Below are 24,093 nucleotides of genomic sequence, written 5' to 3'. Positions count from 1 at the left end.
TAGGCACAGAGAAAGGCCCTCAATGCGAAGTGATGGAGTTGAGCGGGCGCTAAACCCAGCTAGTCTAAAATGTCGCGAAGGGGGTGACATAAAGGGTTTGCTAGTGAACCCTTCATTGTCGTAGCACGCATCTCCAGGGATGCGGTATTCCTCCCTAGTCGCTGGAAGATGCTTCTGTCTCAATGCAGAGAGCTACCCATACCAATCGAAGACTAGGATTTCTGGTGCAGGGAAAAGTTGCTTATAGTTGCCGCTGTATTTAGCTATGGAATCTTGGGAAGAAAGATGGCAATGAAATATGTGAGATGAGATGGGTAGACACCAAGAAGCAAGAATAGGGACAAGCAAGGGCTAGAATGAAAATAGGGAAGGTAGTAAAAGAAAGAATGAGCAATAATGGTAGACGGGTATTTAAAAGGGGTGAATACAAAGCGCCAGCCATAGGCATCATAACCTGACACGGGAGAAAAAAGCTAATTATCACATGAAATCCTTACCGTTGCAACGTTAACCATTAATCATGAGGGACTCCTCAATTTATAAAAATATGAAGGAATAGCGGGGTACGTAGTGGTTGGCAGATGGGTTAGAGATTGTTTGAAACAAAGGCTTGGAAGAAAAAAAGGCCCATAGCAAGGTACGCGCAAAAAAAAAAAAAAAATAATAATAATAATTACATGATGATCATAAAAGTGTTCTTGAAAAGTTGTCAACATAAAATTCTCCATACTATGGAGCAAAGGGAATTAGCGAAGTAGCTGGAGGGCCCATTTCGTATTTAAACCCAGTATGAAAGTCTTCTATAAGCAAGCTAGAGCTGAAAGGCTCAATAGGGATCTGCACACTACGCGCCACTTTATTCGAGAAGAAACAAGTTTCATGCACGTACATGGCTGTTTCAGTTACGAAGCGATAAATGCAGCACATGATAAACACAACACACACAACACAGGATAAACATCACCGGATAGTGATCTCATATAAGTATGATCCAGTCTAAGAGATATCCCCTATATATACCAAGTAACTCCAAAAACGAGAATAAGCTGAATGATATATGTTTTAGAGATATTATACTAACTTAAGCATCAGAGTATTCTCAGGTGCATCCCACCAGAGTTTTCATACTATTTGCAGGTGAACGGTTGAATAAGCGGTGGTGGGACACGTCCTTAACACTACTCATCATTCTAATTTTTATTATTCTCTCATCATCTCATGATGTGTCATTAGATTATTAGAGATTATTTATTATATTTTACTTATAAACTTATTATTTAATGCCACGTCATAGAATAATTAGAGGATGATAAGAAAATAGATAATGAATAGATTTTTTCTTTTTAAAAATGTGAAATGTTTTTAATTATTAAGATAACAGATATAACAATACATGTCAAGTCAACCGTGGGATTAAAAAAAAAACAAAAAGATGCATCCAAAATTCTCATCTAAAAGCATGCTCGTAACGAATTAGGTTGTAAATTGAACAATGTTATTCCAGCTGGAACTTTAAACCATTAATCATGTGTATATATTTTCATAGAAAAATAATAGACATAATTTTTTTTACAATATTTTATATGATCATGACTTTAATCTCAAAGGTCTCGAGAATTTCCTTTCCTTTTTTTTTTAATCATAATATTATCACTACAAGAAAAATGACCTTTTGCGATCAATTTATAGCAACGAAAAGACTATTAGCAACAAATTTGTTGTTAATAGTCTTTTCGTTGCTATAAATTGATCGCAAAAGGTCATTTTTCTTGTAGTGTATTCTTGGAAACTCTTTGAAAACAAAGCAAAATATTTAAAATATTCATTGAATATATAATTAACACTCCCAAACTCATTCAACCACGGTGTTTTCCCACGTAACGAAGTTCCAGGTCCCAACTCTCTCTACGTCTCCCTATCTCAGTTCTATTTCTATACAAACTTACAAACAGAAGCCAAACCAAACCATCGGTACGTTGTGCTAATCCTCGCCGGAAGCCAATGGCCTCCGTTTGCAAATCAGACTGTGTCGAAGATGCCTGTGTCCCGATGCGACTAACCTATGCCAACCTCTACAAGTGGCCGGAATCCGACGCCGAGTTCGTGAAGTCCGTTAGCTCAAAAGAGAACCGGGGGCCGGGGGCGCATGCGCATTCTAGAGTGGTGGACAGCATTTCATGCAGGCAAATGTATTTGAGGAGCTACACGTTCTCAAGACACAAGAGTAGTATCCCTGAAAAGACCAAGAAGTGCTTGGGAAGAGTACTGCAGAGATCAGTTGCCATGGCCGATAGAATTAGAAGAGGTCAGGGCAAGGAAAGCGGCACTACTAGAAGAGTGGCCACTGCCGATAGTATTAGAAGAGATCAGGGCAAGGAAAACAGTACTACTGCTGTTCGGAAGAGGCGGTTTGGCCTGTTGATCTGGAGGTTGGCCATGGAGGGTCGTTCGAGCGGCACCTTGTCCTCGTTTTTCCGGCGGTTGTTGTTTTGCACTGCCAAGGTTGATGCGGTTAATCATGGAGACACCTGATTCCATGCATGCTCTTATTTTTATTTTGCTAGTTTTTCGTTTTTAGCGAGTTTGATTTATTTTATGGTCTTAAATTTATTCGATGATGTTTAAGATCAACTTTCTCGCTTGAAATTAAGTCGGAGGATATTTGGATTGTAGAACACAAAAGGTACATCTATGGGGGAATCACACTAGTTAGTAGTATCATATCTTTTAGGTTGTGGACGAAAAGATCACCCCTTCCCAAAATTCCTGTCATAATATCGCATTACTCTGAAATTTTGGTTATATTGATCTGTGCTCATTACATGAGTACTTAATAAATTTTAATTGTTTCCTGAAGAAATTAATGATGTGTGCACTCTAATTACAAATTTAATTTATTTGAAAGAGAAAAATATTTTAACCAAATTACACAAAAATAGATTCATAAATTGATGTGACTTGATACAATACGTCAGATTATAAAGTTATTTTTAGTGTAAAGTAAATCTAACGAATCACATAATGAAGTCATATCAATTTGTGAATTTACTTTTGTGTAATGTCTTTATATCTGTAACAGTTCTAATCTAATTGACGAAACCCTCCTCATGATCTTTTGCATGCGGGGAAGGTACTGACTTTTTCTTAAATGTGCTGATCCGATCGAATGGGTAAAATTAAAATTTAAGATTATTTAGAGATCAACATCCATCGAATAGGTAAAATTATAAACGTCAGATGAAATCAAACAGTATAATAAATAGGCTCACTTTGCGTGTTTTTCTCTCAAATTAGAAAGAATCTCTATCCTTTCCAAAAAGGATCGATCATTCCAAATTTCCAATTACATACTAAGTACTGATCTCGATCAGTTTTATCAAGCTGTGGTCATTAAGCACATTAGGTATATATATGGGACCTCAGCTTATTGTACAAATTAAAGCCACAAATTCAGTTTGGATTCCATGGGGAGTTTTCTATATATATGTATATATTATGGTAACATCCAAATAGAGTCATGGAGAGTATTGATCTCTAATCTTCATCAATTCCTCCTTACTTTTTTGTATTTATACAGCGAAAGAAAAAACAAATACAACTTATTCGTAAGACAAATTAGATACAGGAAAGTAATCCAATCTGCACTAAAAGTAGGCATTAATTGTAACCTTTTCTTTTAAATATATTCTCTCTTTTCTGGCTAAGCAATAGCAACGAATAATATGAGGTTTGCTTGATTTTTTTTTTTTTTTTTTGAATTTTAATTTGCTTAGTTTCATCATGTTTTTTGACAAGACAGAGTAGTGAGATGGTGGTACGTGGGGGTGGGTGGTGCTGGGGCGCCTAGCTAGGCTGATGGGTCATAGTTAGGGCGAAGTTTGTGGTGGAAATTTACAATTGGTTTGGACTTCAGCCATCCCGATCAAATATACCTTCCATGTCACATAAATATCAGTAGTTTCCCAGATAGCGATGGGAAGAGATTCACCACCAGCGCCAAGCTAGCATGCATTAATTCAATTTTAAATCATGAATAGGAGAAAGAAGCCAAAGATAATGGGACCAACACGGCCATCACCAGATCGTAATCATCTTTTAGTTTTTGGTCATTATAAATCGAGCTTTGTTCGGCTCATTGACATGTTCTTTTACCTTTTCTCTGTGTCTGTTTCTATTGATCTCTGCATTACCTTGCGGTGGTGGTTGTACGTACGATTGACACACTGCATAATTAATTCAATGAGGCGTCCTATGATAACCACGCAACAAAACCCTTGCAGCTGTCACCTTCTATAGGATCATGATCTTGCATTATTTTTATAAAGGTAAGCTGCTGAGTACAGTTCCAACTTAATAAAGAAATATTTGATCCTTTTGATTTCTAATGGGATTGTAACAAATAGGATAGAATTATGGTATTCTAGTTGCCAACTCAGTCTCTTTCTCATCTGCAAGAAAAATTTGAAAATTGGTCCTCTCCTCTCGGCAGGGTGAGGTTTTTGTCATAGGCCTGTCCTCAAGACAGAGCTGAAATTACTCTAAGACGTTGTCTGTAGAGTTTTGTTTTTAGTTCGTTTTTCTTGCAATGACAGAAGACATTACCGCTAGATGGAAATCCCTGAAGTTAACTGATGAAGAACAACAAGAAATTGTCCTTTCGGAAGAAGTAGTTCTGTCATCCAAAGTAAAAGGAGAGCTATGTCTCTTAGCAAAAATCTTCAACGATAGAACAGCCAACAGGGAAGCCTTTAGAACGACCAGGTCCAAGATATGGAACACAGAGGGGTGGCTCACGTTGAAAGATTTGGAAACAAACGTATACCTGATAGAATTCCAGCTTCTTTCAGACAAGGAAAAGGTTTTACAGGGTCATCCATGGTCCTTTGATCGTCACTTAGTTTGCATGAAAGAATTCGAAGGTCTTCTATCCCTATCAGAGGTCCATTTTGATTCTGAACCATTCTGGATCCAGGTTCATAACCTCCCATTCGCAGGGATGAGTAAAGAAATGGGAATGCTGGTGGGCTCTGGCCTTGGGAGAGTCCTCGAGGTGGAAACTAACACGGAAGGTTACAGATGGGGGGGCTACTTGAGACTAAAGGCAGAAGTCAATGTAACCAAGCCTCTAGTTAGGGTTCATTTTCTCAAGTCTGGAAGTAAACAGTAATGGCTCTCATTCAAATATGAACGTCTCCCTATGTTTTGTTTTAAGTGCGGTCGACTTATGCATGAGCAAGGTAGCTGCCAAGAAAGAGGGGTAGAAAGCCACACACATGATCAATATGGGCAGTGGCTTCGTCAAACCCACCTTCCTTCAAAGGTTCATTACAACGAAAGACATGATGGACTCAAGGAGCAGGAGCACCGTGGTTCAACATGGAGTTGGAGCCAAGAGGAGGAAGAAGACAACAGTGCCACTGTGGTGTGTCCACATCAAAGCCAGGGAGTGAGCCACCTAATCTGGCAGTGTCAACAGAAGCATTGGAAGTCAACCTTGGCCATACTGAAGGAAACCAACCCAAGGAGAACCAAGGGACCTCAGTCACAGACACCCCCTCACGTGACAGAGGACACAAGTTTTTCTCTGTACATGAAAGCCTTGTACCGAGTCAGGAGAGTTTCCCACAGGATCCTACTAAGCTTCCCCCTCAGGTAGAGTCCCTACTCCATACTGCCTTTAACTCTGATGTTGTAATGTTGGCTACAGAGGCCCCTTTTCCAAATATCAAACGTAAGCCAAATGGTGGAATCCCCTCCCATGAGACCTATCTTGAAAATACATAAAACTCCTCTAGCAAACCAGTGAAAGGAAAAACTTGGAAAAGGAAAGCAAGGGCTTTGCCAACCCCTCTCTCAGATGTCACAAACAAAATACAACAACCTCTCTCTCACACCAACACAAAGAGATCCCTAAGACAAAGAGTTAGTACCAGAACCGATGGAACATGTAAAAAACAAAAAACTCAGATCTGTTTTGACTCGAGCAATACTCAAGCATGCATGGTGGAGGCTGCTCTGCAGCCCCACCAAACAAAATGACTTGCCTGAGCTGGAACTGTAGAGGGTTTGGGAACCCTCGTACAGTTCAGGAGCTTCACCTCTTGGTGAAAACAAAGCAACCCCACTTAGTCTTTCTCATAGAGACTAAATGTAACAATGTTAGACTGGACAGAACTAAGTTTGCACTGGGGTTTGAAAACTGTTTCTTAGTTAATAGTAAAGGGAAAAGTGGAGGGTTAGCACTCCTATGGAAAGATTCAGTCAAGGTGGAGGTGATTAATTACACCACTTGGCACATTTCAGCACTCATAACATCTCCCATCGACAACACAAAGTGGCAACTCACAGGCTTTTATGGCCACCCAAACTCAACCAAAAGGTCGGAGAGTTGGCACCTTCTGAGGGGCCTAAAACCAACTGGAACCTTGCTTTGGCGATGCTGAGGGGACTTTAACGAAATCACACACCAAAGTGAAAAAACTAGTGCTGCAAACAGACCATACAGACAAATGGTCCAGTTCAGAAGTGCATTGTCTTTCTGCAATTTGTATGACCTTGGTTTTCATGGTGACAAGTTCAAATGGTCGAACAATAGGGAGGGTAGGCAATTCACAAAGGAGCGGCTTGACAGGGCCTATGGCAACAACACCTGGATCAAACTCTTTGCAAACCATAAGGTGTCACATTTAGATTGCTCCCAATCAGACCATAAGGCACTCCTGGTGCAAACAGCAGACTCAAGTAACATGGGAAAAAAGAAGAGGGTATTCAGGTTTGAATCAGCCTGGTCTAAGGAAGTGGAGTGTGAGGATATAATTAGAAATGCATGGAGGCTCTCCAACAGCACTAGCAAACTACACAACACTCTGCAAGGCCTCAACCAATGCCAAGGAAAACTCAGGATGTGGAGCAGCATTAAGAGAAGGGATCAAGGGAAAGCATTAAAAGAAAAAAACTAAATTACTCAAGCATTTACGGAAGAGGAACCAGGGAGATTTATCTGAGGAAATCAAGGAGGTTAAACAAGACATCAATAGCATAATGGATGCTGAGAACCTTAAGTGGTAGCAAAGAGCAAAGCAAGCATGGTTTAAAGATGGCGACAGAAACACAAAGTACTTCCACCAGTGCTCGAGCCAAAGAAACAAGACTAATTCCATTCTCAGGATCCTAACAAAAACTGGCCTCTCAACTCAGGATCCTCAAACTATTTGCCAAACCCTGCTAGAATTTTTCACAGATTTGTTCACATCCTCCCATCCTTCAGGCATCGATGACTGTCTAAGACCCCTGCAAAAGATCATTACAGAAGACATGTTTGCCTCCCTTTCTGCAGTTTTCACATAAATTGAAGTCAAAGAAGCAGTTTTTAGCATGAATCCTCTCGGATCCCCTGGGCCTGATGGTTTCCCTGCATTGTTTTTTCAGAAATATTGGAACATAGTGGGCAACAGTGTTTCTAAGGCATCCCTTGAGGTCCTAAATGGAGGCAAGTGGAACAACACCCAAATGAGACACTTATAGCTCTCATTCCCAAGAAGTATAACCCAAGCCTTGTTACAGATTTCAGACCAATTAGTTTATGCAATGTTCTTTACAAGATCATTGCAAAAACCTTGGCTAATAGGCTTAAAAAAATCCTCCCTGCCATCATATCCCCTACTCATACAGCATTTGTACCTGGAAGGCTCATAACAGATAATATTATTGTAGCTTTTGAGGCCTTACACACCATGAAGGCTAGATTAAAGGGAAATGAGCAGTATATAGCTTTAAAACTCGACATGAGCAAAGCCTATGGCAGAATAGAGTGGGTTTTTTCTGAAATCTATCATGTTGAAGATGGGGTGTCCAGTTACATGGATTGAGTTAGTGATGAAGTGTGTCTCCTCAGTGTCTTATTCTCTCATTGTGAATGGGGAACCTCAACCCTTTTTCTGGCCTACCAGAGGCCTAAGGCAGTGTGACCCCCTCTCACCCTACCTATTCATCTTATGCACAGAAGCCCTAAGCTGCTTGCTAAACCATGCTGAAAAGACTCACCTGATCACAGGCTTACTAATCAGGAAAAATCACCTCACATTAACCATTTATTTTTTGCAGATGACTCCCTCCTTTTTTGCAAAGCTAACTCAATTGAGTTAAGCCAATTGCACTCCCTACTGGAATCCTATGAGAGAGCTTCTGGCCAAAGACTCAATAAAGACAAGACCTCCATCTTTTTCAGCTCAAACACCAGAGAACAAACCAGGGAAATTATCACAAGAATTGCTGGAATTCGGGGAACCAGTTCCTATGAGAAGTATCTGGGACTACCAGCATTAGTAGGAAGGGCCAGGTCCCAGTCTTTCAAAGGAATTCTGGATAGAGTTCAAGCAAAGCTGAACAGCTGGAAGACCAAGCTACTTTCTCAAGCAGGCAAGGAAACCTTAATTAAGGCAGTCATTCAGGCCATCCCAACCTACAACATGGGTATTTTCAAGCTCCCAAGGTAGCTTCTCAATGAGCTAAACAAGCAAGTAAGAGGGTTCTGGTGGGGCCAACAGGAAAAAGAACATAAAATCCACTGAGTCTCATGGAAATAGATGGTTAAGTCAAAAAAGTCAGGAGGCTTGGGTGTGAAGGATTTTGAGCTTTTCAATAGAGCTCTCCTTGCAAAACAAGGATGGAGGATCATCTCATCTCCTAGCTCTCTTGCTGCCAGGGTCCTTAAAGAAAAGTACTTCAAGTGTAGCACCTTCCTGGATGCAAAGAGAGGGAGCAACTCCTCCTTCCTTTGGCAGAGTTTCGTCTCTGCTAGTTCTCTACTGAAGGAACGACTTGTGTGGTGTGTTGGGGATGGAAAATCTATAAAAATATGGAATGACAAGTGGCTCCCTCAACCGTTAACCTTTAAGCCACATGGCTCAATCAGGTTCCTACCTCCAGACTCAAAAGTGGCCATGCTCATTGACAAGACCAATAATCAATGGAACTATCCACTGGTTGAAGCTGTTTTTGACAACATAGAAGCTGATTTTGTCAAGAGGATTCCCCTCAGTGCCTACCCCACCTCTGATAGAATGCTATGGAGAGGCACTACTACGGGGGTATTCACTATCAAGTCAGCATATTTTCTGTTATTAGAGTTGGAGAACCAAAAGCAAGACCAATCCTCTATAGCTGTGAAAGAAGACTCACCTTGGTCATCCATTTGACAACTCAGTGTACCAATGGCAACCAAGAACTTCCTTTGGAGGGCCTGCCTGGAAGCCATCCCCACTAGGGCCAGACTTCACCAAAGGAGAGTTGCTGATGAAGACTCCTGTCCCATTTGCAAGCACCACCCCGAGACAGTAGCACATGCCCTTTGGGAGTGTCCCTCTACCCAGGATGTGTGGAGCCAGTGCAGTAAGAAGATCCAAAAGGCTAGTTCCCCTTGCCACTCTTTCAAGACTGTGTTAGAAGCGTGCCTTGGTACTTTTGAAGAGAAAGAGATGGTTGAATTTGGCCTCACGGCTTGGAAAATTTGGAAGAGAAGGAATGAAGTTGTTTTCAGCAACACCCTCTCTCACCCAAGGTCCATCAACCAAAGTGTCAAACTTCTCATGATAGACCTTAAACAAACACACCAACCTGTCCAGCAGTACTCCTCTCCCTCAAATGTCCTCCTTACGTGGGAAGCTCCCCCACAAGGGAAGCTGAAAGTTAACTGGGATGCAGGTTTAGATAAAATAAGATGTAAGGTTGGAGTTGGGGTAGTAGTTAGAGATTGGGAGGGGCAGGTTCTAGCCACCATGAGAATAAGTCATTCTCTCTACCCCGACCCTTTTCTAGTTGAGGTTTATGTTGCCCTCCAAGCAGCTATTTTCCTCAAATCTCTAGGGTGGCAGAATGTGGTTATGGAGGGTGACTCCCTGCAGGTAGTCAACTATCTAAAGTCCCAAGATGAAGTAGATTCTTATGCAGGGGTTCTAATCAAAGCTACAAGAGCAACCTTAGACTCTTTCACCGTGTGGACTACAAGCCATGTAAAGAGGAGTTGTAATTCTGTAGCACACGTTTTGTGTCAAGATGCATTAAGCATCAGTGATAGCATTACTATGATAGATGCTATTCCTTTTTGTATTCGACACTTATTGTTATGAATGAAAACTAGATGTTTTCCCTCAAAAAAAAAAAAAAAAAAAAACTCAGTCTCTTTCTCTAAAGACTATGTACGTACGTATAAACAATTATGATAGAGCAATATGGCCCGCTACAACAAATTTGTCCATTTTTCTGAAGTTCTTTTTCCAAGACAAAAGCTGGTGAAAAATACTAATGTTACATACACTTCCATTAAAAAAAAAAAAAAAAAATCAACCTTTCGCCATGAAATCAAGTTTGACGACCTTGGTCATCAATAAAACTAACTTTTTGCAGTGATTTCGTGTCGTGCAAATAAGTATGCTGTATAAGAGCATTGACATTGGTTTGGCCAAATTTATCTTCAAATTTGACCAATATCAACACTTTTTTACATTTACCCATTCCATCTAAATTCAATTCTCACATTGGATTAGCCATTCATTCTTTATATAATAATAAAATATTATTAAATTAATAATTTTTTTAATTTAATTTATTTTATCACATTTTGTAATTCTACCAATCAAATGTTAAAAATAATTATATTATATTAAATTAATATTACAAAAAAGTATTATTAAATGTTAATAGTAATTATATTCTAATTAAATTAATATTAAAAAAGTATTATTAAATGTTAATAGCAATTATATTCTAATTAAATTAATATTAAAAAGTATTATTAAATGTTAATAATAATTGTATTCTAATTAAATTAATATTAAAAAAAGTATTATTAAATGTTAATAATAATAATTATATTATATTAAATTAATATTAAAAAAGCTATTGTTAAATGTTAATAATAATTATAATATATTCAATTAATATTAAAAAATATTATTAAATGTTAATAATAATTATATTCTAAATGTTAAATGTTAATTATATTCTAATTAATTTAATTTATTTGTTTGGAATGAGAAATTAACATTTTAATGTTTGATAAATGAATAGTGGTCTTCCATCTTTAGTCAACCACTATAGTAAAAGTCTAAATTATTTTAGATTTGCCCAATCCAATATGAAAGATTTTTGAGCCAAATTATGTAAAATTTGGCCAAGCATCTCATTTGGCTAAGCCAATGTGGATGCCCTAAGCCACTTAAACGAGAATATACTAATTTTTTATGTGACTTCTTGTCACCGCAAATAAATCTGTCATATGGAACACTATGATTACAATGTTAGCGAGAATGAACTGTTTATCTTATTTATAATTTGTTTAGCTTTTTACTTTTTTTTTTTTAAAGAAAACCTCCTTTGTATTACTTATGAATTAACCGTATACAAACATTCTTATGTAACAACTTTTTGAACTTGATCTGGTGGACAACATTCCATCTACATTTGTTCCTCAATGAAAGAAAAAGAAATTTTAACAAGCAAATGTGCAACTTGATTACATTCCCTAAAAGCATGTTGAACTATCCACCTTTGTCTATTATTAAGCACTCCCTTCATATCTTCTACCATTTGACCATACCATTCCCAGCTTTCCTTCTCACTATTCACAGCCTTCACAACAATTAAAGCATCCCTTTCAAAAATCACATTCTCAAAATTAAGTTCTGCACATAGCTTCATAGCTCTCCATAAAGCCCGGAGCTCAGCTACAACTGGACTGCAGCAACCTTCTTTCGAGCAGCATAGAGACACCAAAACCTCTCACTTTCCATCCCTGACCACAATCCCAATTCCCACTCTTCCATCTTTTTGACTCATACCAGCATCCCAATTTACTTTAACAAAATCACCAACGGGATCCTTCCATCTACAACCATTCTTCCCCCTGTAGAGCTCACAATACCCCCCTTTTGGACAGTTTGTGTCATCTAAAAGTTCTTAAGAGATTTTGCAGCTTGCTCAACTATAGTCCCAAGACCTGTGAACTTCTTTTAAAAAATAAGAGAAATTAAACCACACCCCCCTCATCACAACTGCAACCAACTCCAGGTCTTCCTTTGCTACCAGATTTAGTAACCTGTCCCATAATTCATAAAACTAAATCTCATTACTTGGCCATTTCTGAAGAGGACTCTTCTGTTCAGCCTAAACATCCATAGACCCCCCTACAACTCCATAATGCATGAGTAATCATCTCATCCTCAGTTTTACAAATGGGACAATAGGCATCTTTAACCACTCTTTTTTTTTTTTTTTTTTTTTTTTTTTTTTTTTTTTTTCAGGTTGCTTCTAGTTGGTAAACAGTCATTTAAGGCTTTCCAAAGAAAGACTTTAACTACACCTGGCACATTTAAGCTCCACAACTTCTTCCAATCAAAAGAGTGCCCCTCTGATTTTTCCCCTTTCTCTCTTCTTTTCCTATTCACCTCTAGATGGTAAGCACTTTTTACACTAAACAAGCCATCTTTTGTATAACCCCAAATCTATTTATCAGACAAACCAGACTTACTAATAGGTAGATTGCACATTGTCATAGCTTCATCCTCAGTAAGCACCTCCCTTACAAGCTCTTCCTTCCATACCCCTCTGCTACCATCTATTAATTCTTGAACTCTTGCGTCACTATTCAGAACAGCAACAGGAGATTGAATACAATGGGTCACCAAAGTTGGAATCCATCTGTCACCCCACACTTTAACATTTTGTCCAGTACCCACCCTCCAAACTAGCCCTTGTTTTAGTAAATCCAATGAGCTCCATAAACTTTTCCAAATCAAAAAAGGTATGTGACCCAATTTTGCTTGAAGGAAGTCTGAATGCCAGAAATATTTATCTTTCAAAACCATGGCCGCCAAAGATTGAGGATTAGTAAAAATTCTCCAACACTACTTAGCAAATAGAGCAGTATTGAAGTTTTTTAGTTCTCGAAACCCCAACCCCCCATCGGCTTTAGACAACCCCATCTTTGACCAACTCTTCCACTAAATCTTTCTTTCATTTTCCTTGAACCCCCACCAGAATTTGGCCATAACAACAGCTATTTCCTTACAGAGTTTTCTTGGAAGTTTGAAAACATTCATATAGTAATTAGGCATTGCTTGGATAACAGCTTCTAGTTGTTAACCCTCTGCTAGACCCTATCCTTTATGCTTCTAAAGGAATTGTACTTAGACCTACCAACCATAATTGGCAAACTCAAATACTTCTCACAGCTTGTAACCAACCTAGCACCCAACTCCTTAAGAACACTTTCCTTCACATTTTTCTTTACATTAGAACTAAAGAAAATGGTAGTTTTCTGCTTATTTAAACTTTTTCCCGAGGCTTTTTCATACAGTTCCAATATACTCATTATCTTTCTCCACTCACTCCAACTTGCTTTGCCAAAAATGATACAATCATCTGTAAACAGCAGATGACTCACTCTTGTTCCACCTCTGGCTACTACTACTCCTTTTAACTCTCTTTGTTCCTCTGCTGTTTGAAGCATAGCACACAATCCCTCTGCACACAATAGAAAAGGATAGGGAGAAAGTGTGTCTCCCTGCCTCAGTCCCCTAGTTGGTTTGAACTTCTCACCTGGGCTGCCATTTGTTAAAACTGCATATGTAACAGTTGACACACACTCCATCATTAAAGACACACATTTGTCACAAAACCCCAGTTTTTCCATGACTTCTTCTAGGAACGACCACTCTACTTTGTCATAAGCCTTAGAAATGTCCAATTTGGGAGCCATACTTCCCAACCAATCCTTCTGCCTTGTTTGCATAGAGTGTAACACTTCATAAGCAGTAATAATGTTGTCAATGATGAGTCTTTGAGGGACAAAAGCACTCTAATTTCTTGAGATAACATGACCTAAAACCTTCTTTAATCTGTTGGCTAGGGTCTTGGCAATGATCTTATACATTACATTGCAAAGACTGATAGGACGAAAATCATTTACAGATTTTGGTTCTTTTACTTTAGGGATCAAAGCAATAAAGGTGTGGTTCAAACCCTTATCCATCCCCCCTCCATTTAGAAATTTTAGAGCAGCCTCACACACATCATTCCCTACAATTTCCCAATATGACTGATAGAAACAAGCCCCATATCCATCTGGCCCTGGTTTAGCTTTATACTTAATTGCCTTTCTATGATTTATTCTGATTTTTAGATTAAAAATCAGAATTGCACTTTGGGCTAGGATTAATTTCCTACATGTAGGACTAGGATTAATTTCCCAAACCCTAGTTTCCTTCCCTCTCTCTTTCTTTTCTTCTTTCTTCTCTTTCCCCTAATGTCGTCTCCCACCTGTGACTCTTTAGTAGAGGTGAAAATTTAAATCGGAAAACTAGCCTGAATCGAATCGGACCGGACCGTTGGCTCGGTTTTTAATTGGTCCGTGGAATCGGTTCATACATTTTAAAAATTGGTTAAACCCGATCCGGAATCAATTCTTGACTTTTTGGAACTGGATCGGATCAGTTTATAAAATATTTATATAAAAAATTAATTTTTAATATTAAATAAATATTTTATATATGTATATATAATTTATATATATAATATATATAATTATATATGAAATAATTTTATATTATAATTTATAACATAAAATTTTAATCTTAAATATAAATATAACATATATATAATATATATAATTACAATTATATAATATATGTCATTACATTGACACTTGATTAAAACTGGATCATCGAAACCGGTAAAACTGGTAAAACTGATTTAGGAGGGTAACTCGTCCAGAATCAATTCTTGAGAATACAAAACCGGTGTATACCCGTTTGATCCCAAAGTTTATACAAAATCGGATCAAACCTTAGACCTCCGCCGCCACGTCTCTCTCTTCCCTCCTCCCGATCCCTCACTTTCCTTGAATCTCATTCCCTCGATTTCTCTTCTTTTCTCTCTTGGTAGTCAACAACAGTGCCGTATGTTGCCTCCCTCGATTTTTCGAGTCCCCGTATCTCACTAAGTTTGATTTGGGAATTGTTATTGACTTGTGAAAGATTACATATAGACTAGACCACTTCAGGTAATCTATGTTTTAAATCTTAGGAGAGAAATTATGATATTGTAAAGAGTAATAGTGGTGTTACATGCAAGTAATTACTCATATCATTTATGTCAAGTGGCTACCATGCATTGTATTTTCTATTGATGGATTTACATTGTTTACTATAGGCTGTGATTCAATTAATTGAAACTGTATGCACAGTTCTGTCAATCTCAAATGGGGGTCTTAATGGAATTGCTATTTTCACTATTGATGTTGGGTTTGTTTCGCTGATACTAAGGGAATTAGGTAGCTGATACAGAGTGTCCTAATTTTAGTTGTTAGTGATGCACTAATGCTGTGTAGGTCTCCAACTCTTTTAATTGGGAGATTTAGTATGAGAAATTATGATGTTTAACTATACTGCTTTAACTTTGAGACTAAGTCTTGTCTTATGTTTGCTTTTCAAATATATTTATTGTGAGTATTAGAAAACATCTCATTATCTGAATTTGGGGGTAAATAAAGTAGTTGAAGCATCACCAGTCATTGGATGCCACGTAAACTAAATTTATAGTTTTGTTCAATCAACTTAATGCTAGTGTTCACTAAAACAAAACCCCTTAACCACAATGTTCTAGTTTGACTAGCCTTTAGATGGAAGTAGTTAAATTGAAATAAGTTATTTTGTAGTTATTCATATCGTGACATACAAACGCCATGTCAGAGAGGAGAGACGAGACTTCCATGAAGCTACCTTCTGATATGTTTAAAGTTTATTTTTATACATGGTTGTAGTTCTTTGGGGCAAAATTGAATGAATTAAGAAAGAATTAGTTCAATTAACCAGTGGCCTTGTTGTTCTAGCCGAAGGTTTTGGTTGTTTTGTATTTAAAGATTCTTTCAAACGTGTATTTGAAGAAGGAGAGCATGAGTTTCTAGCCTTTGTTTTAAGAGAGTTTGTCATTATTGAGATGAAAAAATGAAAGGTAGACAACTTATCGTTTTTTATATAACTTAAAAGATGTTTATATCTAAGTATATATTTTCAAACCCATGTGTCGGAACTTATAAAATTCAAACAACTAAGTAAGATCGAGTCATAAAACATTGTATTTCTGGAAGTTATGTTGGAGCCATGTACATATTAGTAGGGGCATACAAGGGATGGCTGTAGTATGTCCTCACTTCCCATTGGAAATTTTCTGGCATCTATTAATACCTTAGAATGTGGTATCAGTTGTGTAGTTGGCTATTCTTATTTTTTTAGTGTACTTGGTTATCACAAATTTGAACAGTCTTTTTTTTTTTTTTTTTTTTAATTTCAATTTTAAAAAAGGAGGGTGGCACCTCCTAAATTTATTAAAAAAAAAAACCCTCGAAAACTATGTAAACAAATGAATAAAATATTTCAACCCAAACCCGAATGCTCACCAATACTAAACGAATATAAAAATCCAAAGAAACCAAACGTGACCCTTCCAGCCTAATTACGCAAATATGGCAAACCCAACCTCTCCACTCCATGTAAAAAAATCAGCGACCAAATTCCCTTCTTTAAATTGATGAGAGATAGAGAAAAAAATTTCATTAGCAACAACAATAAACACCTCCCAAAAATTCCACAAATACCAAAGCATACATCATTTGGCTTGTACCCAATCAACCACAATTTTTCAATCACGTTCAATCTCAACATGTGTAAAACCCAAATCCTTGCACAGCTTCACCCCTTTCGTCAAGGCCCTTAGCTCTGCTATATTGTTAGTGTCGTGACCGAAATGCTTCGAGAACGTTGTTAAAACCTGGCCATTGCAATCACAGATAACTCCCCAACGACCTATCCTCTCCGGATTCCCTCTATAGCTACCGTCCGAATTTAATTTTACTCTACCTATCATCGGTCTCCTCTAGTTTACTAGCTGAGGTTTTTGTGCAACAACTAGAGGACAACTGACATCCAAAGCCTTAAACATTGCAATATCAACACTAGAAACTGCTCCCTCTTTCTTCATACTTTCCGAAATGCTTCTAAGCCATGTCTTTACTGCTAGCCACATGCCTTCCACATTCTCTTGTCTACCCTTCATTCGTGCCTTACATCTGCGTATCCAAAGCCTCCATGTTATCACACAAGGTAGGATTCCAAGTAAATTTCTCCATGTAGAAGACTTTTTCGCTAAAGACCACCATTGAGAGACTCCCGACCACCATAAATGTGGCACTATCAGAATCCCCACCGTTGCCTCTGCAAGTGCCCACAATTTTCCTGCAAACTCACTGGAGCTCAACATATGGTTCCGCATTTCCTCTTACCCTGAAGCACAACAATTACATTTGAAGGTAAGCGATATCCCTATACGACGAATATTTTCATCCACCGGCAAACAATTATACCTGGCTTTCCAAACACAAACTGATACTCTCTTAGGTAGCAAACCATGCCAAATCCATGTCATTTCAAGAGCTTGAGGGGCTTTGACTCTGATATGATCCCATGCGGACGCTAAAGAAAACTTCCCATCTTTACTCGGCATCCATACCAGAACATCCACCGCTTCTACCACTACTATAGTCTGGGTATCTCCTCTGTTTTGGCAGCACCCACTAGCTCTACCAACTAATCTCTATCCCATATGTTCTCAACCCATAAATCCTTGACACACAAAGTTGGATTCATGTCCACATTAGCATGTAGACTAAGCGGACCACTAGAGAGCCAAAGATCATACCAGAACGACCCCCGACCCTCCTTAACCATCAGCCAAACATTATCCAGTACCTCTAGCAAGACCCCCATGACAAATTTCCAGAAACAAGACCATTGTTACTAGACAGCACCACATGACCCTTCTTGACGTATTTGGCCCACATAGGCTGTCTCCAGACAATAAACGCCATGCAAACTTCATATGAAGGGCCCTTTGAACCTCTAATGAATTCCACAAACTCAAACCCCCTTCTCTTGTTGGTTTACACAAATGATTTCACAAATGCCATTTCCTCTTACAATGGCCATCCGAAGCACCCCAAAAGAATGATGATAACATGGAATTAATCTTGTGATGCACCACTTTTGAAATATTGAGAACGGCTAGAAGATGCATAGACATACTTGATAGAATGTGTCTAAGGAGCGTAAGACGACCCCCTTGCAAAAGCAACTGATACTTCCATCCAGCCACTTCGCTCCTAATTTCAGCAACTAAAGACTCCAAGTCCAGCACTTTAAGCTGCCCCACAACCAAGGGAACATCAAGATAAACCACCGAAAACTTTCCCTCTACAAAACCTGATAACCTCTTCAATCTGATTCTCCTTCCACTAGTGATATGATCAGAGAAGAACAATGCTGATTTTTCCTTATTTATCAACTGACACAACCACCTCTCATAACATCCCAATACCTCTATAAGTCTTTGTAAGGATCGCTTTTTCCCGTTAAGAAAAATCAAAAGATCATCGGCATATAGAATGTGGGAAATCAAAGGCGCCCCTGAGGGATGGGAAAAAGCCTTAATCCTTCCACTCGCAAAATTTGAACAGTTAATTCACCATTTGGTTGAACTTTGCAGTGGAATCCCTGATTGGATGACCATAATCTATAGCCACTGGTTCTGGTTTAATCCTCACTTCCCATAAGGATGTATTGGGGTGCTTAAATCCTATTATTGACTTTATAGAGACATAAAAAGGAAAACAATTACCCCTTGTCATCACTCCCTTTGATCTGCATTAGGAAACCAAGAGAGAGAAGATTATTAGCTACTTGGTTTTGAGTATTTCTTAACTTCTCTATCATGAGTAAGTATAATAGAATTAAGTAGCTACTTTCTGTATACTCACATTTAATTATTATCATTCTCTAATGATTTATTTCCTTTTTTTTTTGTTGCTTTTGTTTTCAAATTGGTAGCCATCCCAATCTGAGTGAGCTCGAGGTTTTCATTTCCACTTGAATGTTCTCATTAGTGCCAAAGCACTAAACTCTTTCTTGCTCTTGTGTTCTCATTAGGAGTTTTTCTTGTAACCATATTAGTACAATTTTAGTTATATTTTTGAAATTGTTATCAGCGTAAATTTGAATCTCCAAGGTTTGTATATATATTTTTAATTTATATTAGACAATTTTTATGTTCATTTTTTGCTTAGTCTCATCTATTTTTGCTTTTACAATGTTTTTTTTTCCTAAATTATTTTAGCATTTGGTGCGAATACATCTCGCGGCAAATACTATTTTTTTGCCGAGAGAAGTTTTTTCCACCAAATGTTCTAGTGGGTAATATTAGGAAAATTCAATACACCATACTATCAACCCACTTGCATCCCACCAAGTAAGATGTTGCACATTTACTACAATTGAATGCTCATTTATTGCATGCTTCTTTATCATCAAATTATGATAAATACACCACATTATATATAGTGGGATGCAAGTGGAATGATGGTGTGGTATATTACATTACTCATAATATTAATACTCACCAATAGCTCTTGTAGTAATTGGTCACATTCCCGATGAATGTAAATGTGCTTTTGTGGCGAGCTTAGTGGGTTATTGCTGAGGGATTTGTTGTGATAATAGCCTAGTATTTTTCATGACTTGGACTTTTTGTGAGATAAAATACCTTTTATGGCGACTTGTATCCATGAGCCTTCCGCGAATAAAATTGGTGGGAATAGAGTTTTTTCGGCTTTTTGGAGCCAAAAGCATGCAAGGAAAACACGATATTTCTTGTAGTATGGTAGCCAATAATATTGTAGAAATCAATCAAGAATTATAATTTAGACAATTCATGTGTTCATTGAAAAGAAAGAACAATTGTTTTCATTCACTTCATTCATTTCCACCATCATATATAATCAACACCCATTGATGCTTTAGGTTTTATATTCATATTTGTTTTGGACGAGCCTCTACATTTTCCAACTTATTGTTGATTCAATTCTTGCTCGTCACGTAATAGTTTTGTTTCTAAGTCCCCAACAACAGGTAAGACACATTGCATATTAGTTTTAACGTATCCTCAAATAAAATCCAAATAATACATCAAAGGCTTCATGTTTATTTAGAGAAAGTTGGTCTCTCTAGAATCCCAATGCCCAAACTACTCAACGAAGCTCCTCCCTCCTCTCATTCTCCCTCCCTCTTCTCTCTAGGTTTCCTTTTATTTTTTTGGTTTTTCCAGGCCAGGGAGGACAAACATAGATCTGTAGCTCTTTAGCAACTAGCGGTCAACACGAGCCACACTACAAGATTCCCAAGGCGCAGATCTATCAAGAGGGAGAAGAAGTTCGCAGAAAAGGGCCGCGTGTGAGCCACACATGCGGTTGAAGTTGGAGCTTGTGAGCCACATTAGGGTCAATGGCATTTCAAATCTGCTGCTTGCCATTTTTCCAAGGTGGCGTTTGTATCTCAAGCGCCTAGATAGCCTCGATTTTCTATGTTTTTTGTGTTTCCTTCTTTTTTTTTTTATGTATTTTCGTTTATTTACTTTGTTTTAGGTTGTCCTAGGAAAAAACAAAAATCCAAAAAAAAAAAAAAATAGAAAACATTGGCTCTAGGACCAGGTGTCCATAGAGTTTGTGCTCCACTCTAGAGGAGTGGAAGCTTTGTGTGCTGTCTTAGACGCTGGTCTAAAACAAAGATCTGTCCCTCAGATATTTTGTTTGGAGGCGCTGGACAAGACCTTGTCAGCTACAAAGAAATTTATGTGTTGGGGAATTAGAAAAGTTAGAATTTAGCTTGTATTTCTCAGGTTAGAAGTTGTAACTGTTCGTTTTACGAATGAATGAAATAATATTTCACTGTAAATAATAATAATAATAATGTATCACCATATGCTTATCATCAACGTTATATCAAGATTCTTAAGACCGTTTTGATATTGAAGTTGGAAGAATATATCCGAATGCATAGTTTTTTTAAAAATTAGAAATGCATGAATGTTTAAGCCTTGTTTAGTTATACAGATAAGATAAGATTAAAGTTGAATAAAATATTATTAAAATATGATTATTTTAATATTATTTATATTTTAGAATTTGAAAATGTTAAATTGGTCATTATATTTTATTTAGAAATTTGAGAAAGTTGTAATGATTATACGATATGAGATGGTTTCTACCAGGCTTTATTGTTCATTCTTACGCTGCAAAAGGTGTCACAATAGCTGCTCAATACAAATTGAGGCATAAGGCAAAATTTGAGAGATTCATTATTAATTATAATACTATAAAATATAAATTATTATATTGATTATTTTTCAAAATTTTTAATAAAATGAAGCTTTATTTAAATTCTTTAAATAAAAGTTTTGGAATTTATATTTAATAAAACAATTTAAAATGAGATCTTATTGTAAATTTTGTGCCTCAATTTAGTAAAATCTTATAAAAAACTAATTAGAAATATAAATTATTCATTGTATTAAATATTAAATATAAGCCTCATTTCGATACTCGAATGAGATGAAATGATCTATGAATGGTAATGAAATGATTTGTATTAAGATATTTTATGAGGTTTTAGGAAAGAAGAGAGAAAAAGTTAAATAAAAATATTATAAAGTTAAAATACTGTTAGAATATAATTTTTTAATATAATTTTTATTTTAAGATTTAAAATAATTGAATTCTTTTTTGTATTTTGTTTAGAAGTTTGAAAAAATTGTAATAATTAAATGAAAAAGTTAAAAATTTGAAATTGAAAAGTACATATTTCTGTTTGTAGTATTTAAATGTTGAGATAAAATGGTATGAGATGAGAGCATCTTGCAATCCAAACGAAACCTTGCTCTGCTGAAAGTTTTTAATGGAATTAATAGTAGAATTGGGAAACATATTCAAGGTATAATTCCAAAGGGTGTGATCATCAAAAGATATAACCCTTGAAATGACCCATCTCCATGATGATGGTCCTATGGGGGTGATGGTTAAGGAAGTGTTAAAAGATCAACTTTAGTCAAAAGGTTGTATCTTTTGTTTAGAGTGGTGTCTTTTACCAATCATTATATTGCCAATGGTTGTGACACTTGCCAACTAGTGTTTCATAGCCAAATAAATAGGAGTTATTAGTGTACATTCGAGGCACTTAATTCCCTTTATTTATTATCAACTTGTGGGACAAATACCCTCATGTGAGTGTCAGCATTTTGTCGATTTTACGTTTGATTTTCGTTCATTTTGTTTCTCTATTTTTCTACAGTGGTATTAAGAGTTTGGTCATGACAGAGCGAATTTTTTTGCATATTAAGAAGACAATTAATAGGCAAGTGGTTGGTTTGGCAACTACACTTACATATTATAATCATCTTCGGAGGCTTTCAAATCCAAGAGAAAAACTCTTCCAAATTATAGTGGGTGACTTAGAGTATACTGGGAATCTTCAAAGAAAAAGTCTAGAGAAATGCTCGGTTCAGTAGCCCTGCGGCGCACCATTGATTTGAGCTTTTTTATTTTAATTTTTTGTTTTAACTTTGCGTGGCTTCTTTCTTCTTCTTCTTCTTCCATTTTTTGAAAAATAAAAAAATTAATCATTCTTTTAAGTTTGTGTGGCATATCCTTCTGTTTTATTTTACCTTCTTTTTTTTGGGCCTAAAGTCACTAATCTCCTGAATTTTAGAAAAATATTTAACTTTGTGATCTTAATCCTTCTCAATCTAATTCTTTATTTTAGGAAAAAGATTTTAAAGATATGAACAGTAACTCCCAAAATGTGAAAAGTCATTATTCATCTCTAAATTATTTTTTATAAATATTTTATTCTAACAAATAAAACAAATTCTTCTTCTAATCATCTACATTTTCTCATACTCATTTTTGTTATAGTTTTAAGTAATAATTTTAAAAATAATTTAAATGATCATGAAAATGTAAATAAAATTTTAAAAATATTATCATACCTGCAAACAAATAATTTAAATTTTTGTTTAAAATATTCTAGAGTGTAATGGTTCAAAACATAAGAAAAAATATAAAATAGTGAGTAGTTAAGTTTGTAAATGGAAGTGAGCAAAAATAGTAATAAAAAAAGAATAAAAGATATTATTTAAATAGAATAGAGAAATGATAGGAAATGAGATGTAGGGAATTTTTGAAAGATGAGTAAAATTTAGAAAAAAAAAATAGGAGGTGTTTTTTAACTAAATTTTTGAAAAATTTATAAGAAACTGGTTAATGTGAGTGATCTAACTTTGCTTCATTTTTGGCTTGGTTCCTGAAAAAATAAATATGTCAAAGTCAGACCAAGACTAATGTGGCACATGACGATAATGTGGGTAGCATTTGTCTGGGAAAAGAAAATACAGGGATAAAGAAAGGTAAAAAATAATAATTGTACTAATGAAATAAACAAAAAATCAAGACTAAAAACAAAATCTAAACTTCAACAAAGTATGAACATTGTCTGCATTCATATAGAATGACTATCAAGCAAAATTTAGAATTCATTAGCATCGGTTTGCATCATTAATTTGGAATATGCCAAATCATGAGCATCAGTTTGTATCATCATGGCCATTTTACAAAACACAAAAAAATCACCCAATGACTATTAAGCAATTTACATGTTCCTACAATACCTCAAATTCAACCAACATGTCATTACATCAAAATTCAACTAATAATGAAGTGATATATTTAAACTTTCTCATAATCACTTCAATGCATAATTTTCTTAATATCTTCAATTTTCAGGACTTCCATCTCTAATATTGTGCATCTACCATGAACAATACACATTGCTAAATACCAAAATGCACTATAAATAACAAAATAACAAGTAAAATGTAAGATGTTTGGCTGTGAGCATAAACCTAAGTTATGGCACTGTTTTGTGTTCCTCTCATATAACCTTGTTGTAAGTTAGTTGCATTGGGAGTCAAGTATTCATCCATTCCACATCTTTCTGTTGTTTCACATGGTTGTGTTTGAAGAAATATATGCACAAATGAATAATTTATATTAATTGCTATTAATAATTATCGTTGAATACAAAAAATGAATCAAATATAACCTACTTTTTTTTCTTTTAATTTATGCCACTCATGTCCCTTGCCTTTTTGTTCACTGTA

The 24,093-nt window shown here is 36.4% G+C and overlaps 2 protein-coding genes across 2 annotated transcripts; one reads left to right on the top strand and one right to left on the bottom strand.

The window, feature by feature from the left end:
* The first annotated feature begins 1,886 nt into the window (after positions 1–1,886).
* On the top strand, positions 1,887–2,847 carry LOC122290727. The gene has a single exon (XM_043098335.1). The coding sequence runs from the start codon at positions 2,002–2,004 to the stop codon at positions 2,530–2,532; it is 531 nt and encodes a 176-aa protein (XP_042954269.1). The 5' UTR covers positions 1,887–2,001; the 3' UTR covers positions 2,533–2,847.
* A 10,300-nt stretch (positions 2,848–13,147) lies between these two features.
* LOC122290947 lies at positions 13,148–13,756 on the bottom strand. The gene has a single exon (XM_043098610.1). The coding sequence runs from the start codon at positions 13,754–13,756 to the stop codon at positions 13,148–13,150; it is 609 nt and encodes a 202-aa protein (XP_042954544.1).
* Positions 13,757–24,093: the final 10,337 nt, after the last annotated feature.

This window comes from Carya illinoinensis, chromosome 13 (assembly GCF_018687715.1).
Source record: "Carya illinoinensis cultivar Pawnee chromosome 13, C.illinoinensisPawnee_v1, whole genome shotgun sequence".
NCBI classification, from domain to species: Eukaryota; Viridiplantae; Streptophyta; class Magnoliopsida; order Fagales; family Juglandaceae; genus Carya; species Carya illinoinensis.
This window is presented reverse-complemented; position numbering and strand designations above follow the sequence as displayed.

What these genes read in the sequence shown, in the direction of transcription:
- LOC122290947 (XM_043098610.1), bottom strand. Translation starts at nt 13,756, where the DNA reads ATGGCTCCCAAATTGGACATTTCTAAGGCTTATGACAAAGTAGAGTGG.
- LOC122290727 (XM_043098335.1), top strand. Translation starts at nt 2,002, where the DNA reads ATGGCCTCCGTTTGCAAATCAGACTGTGTCGAAGATGCCTGTGTCCCG.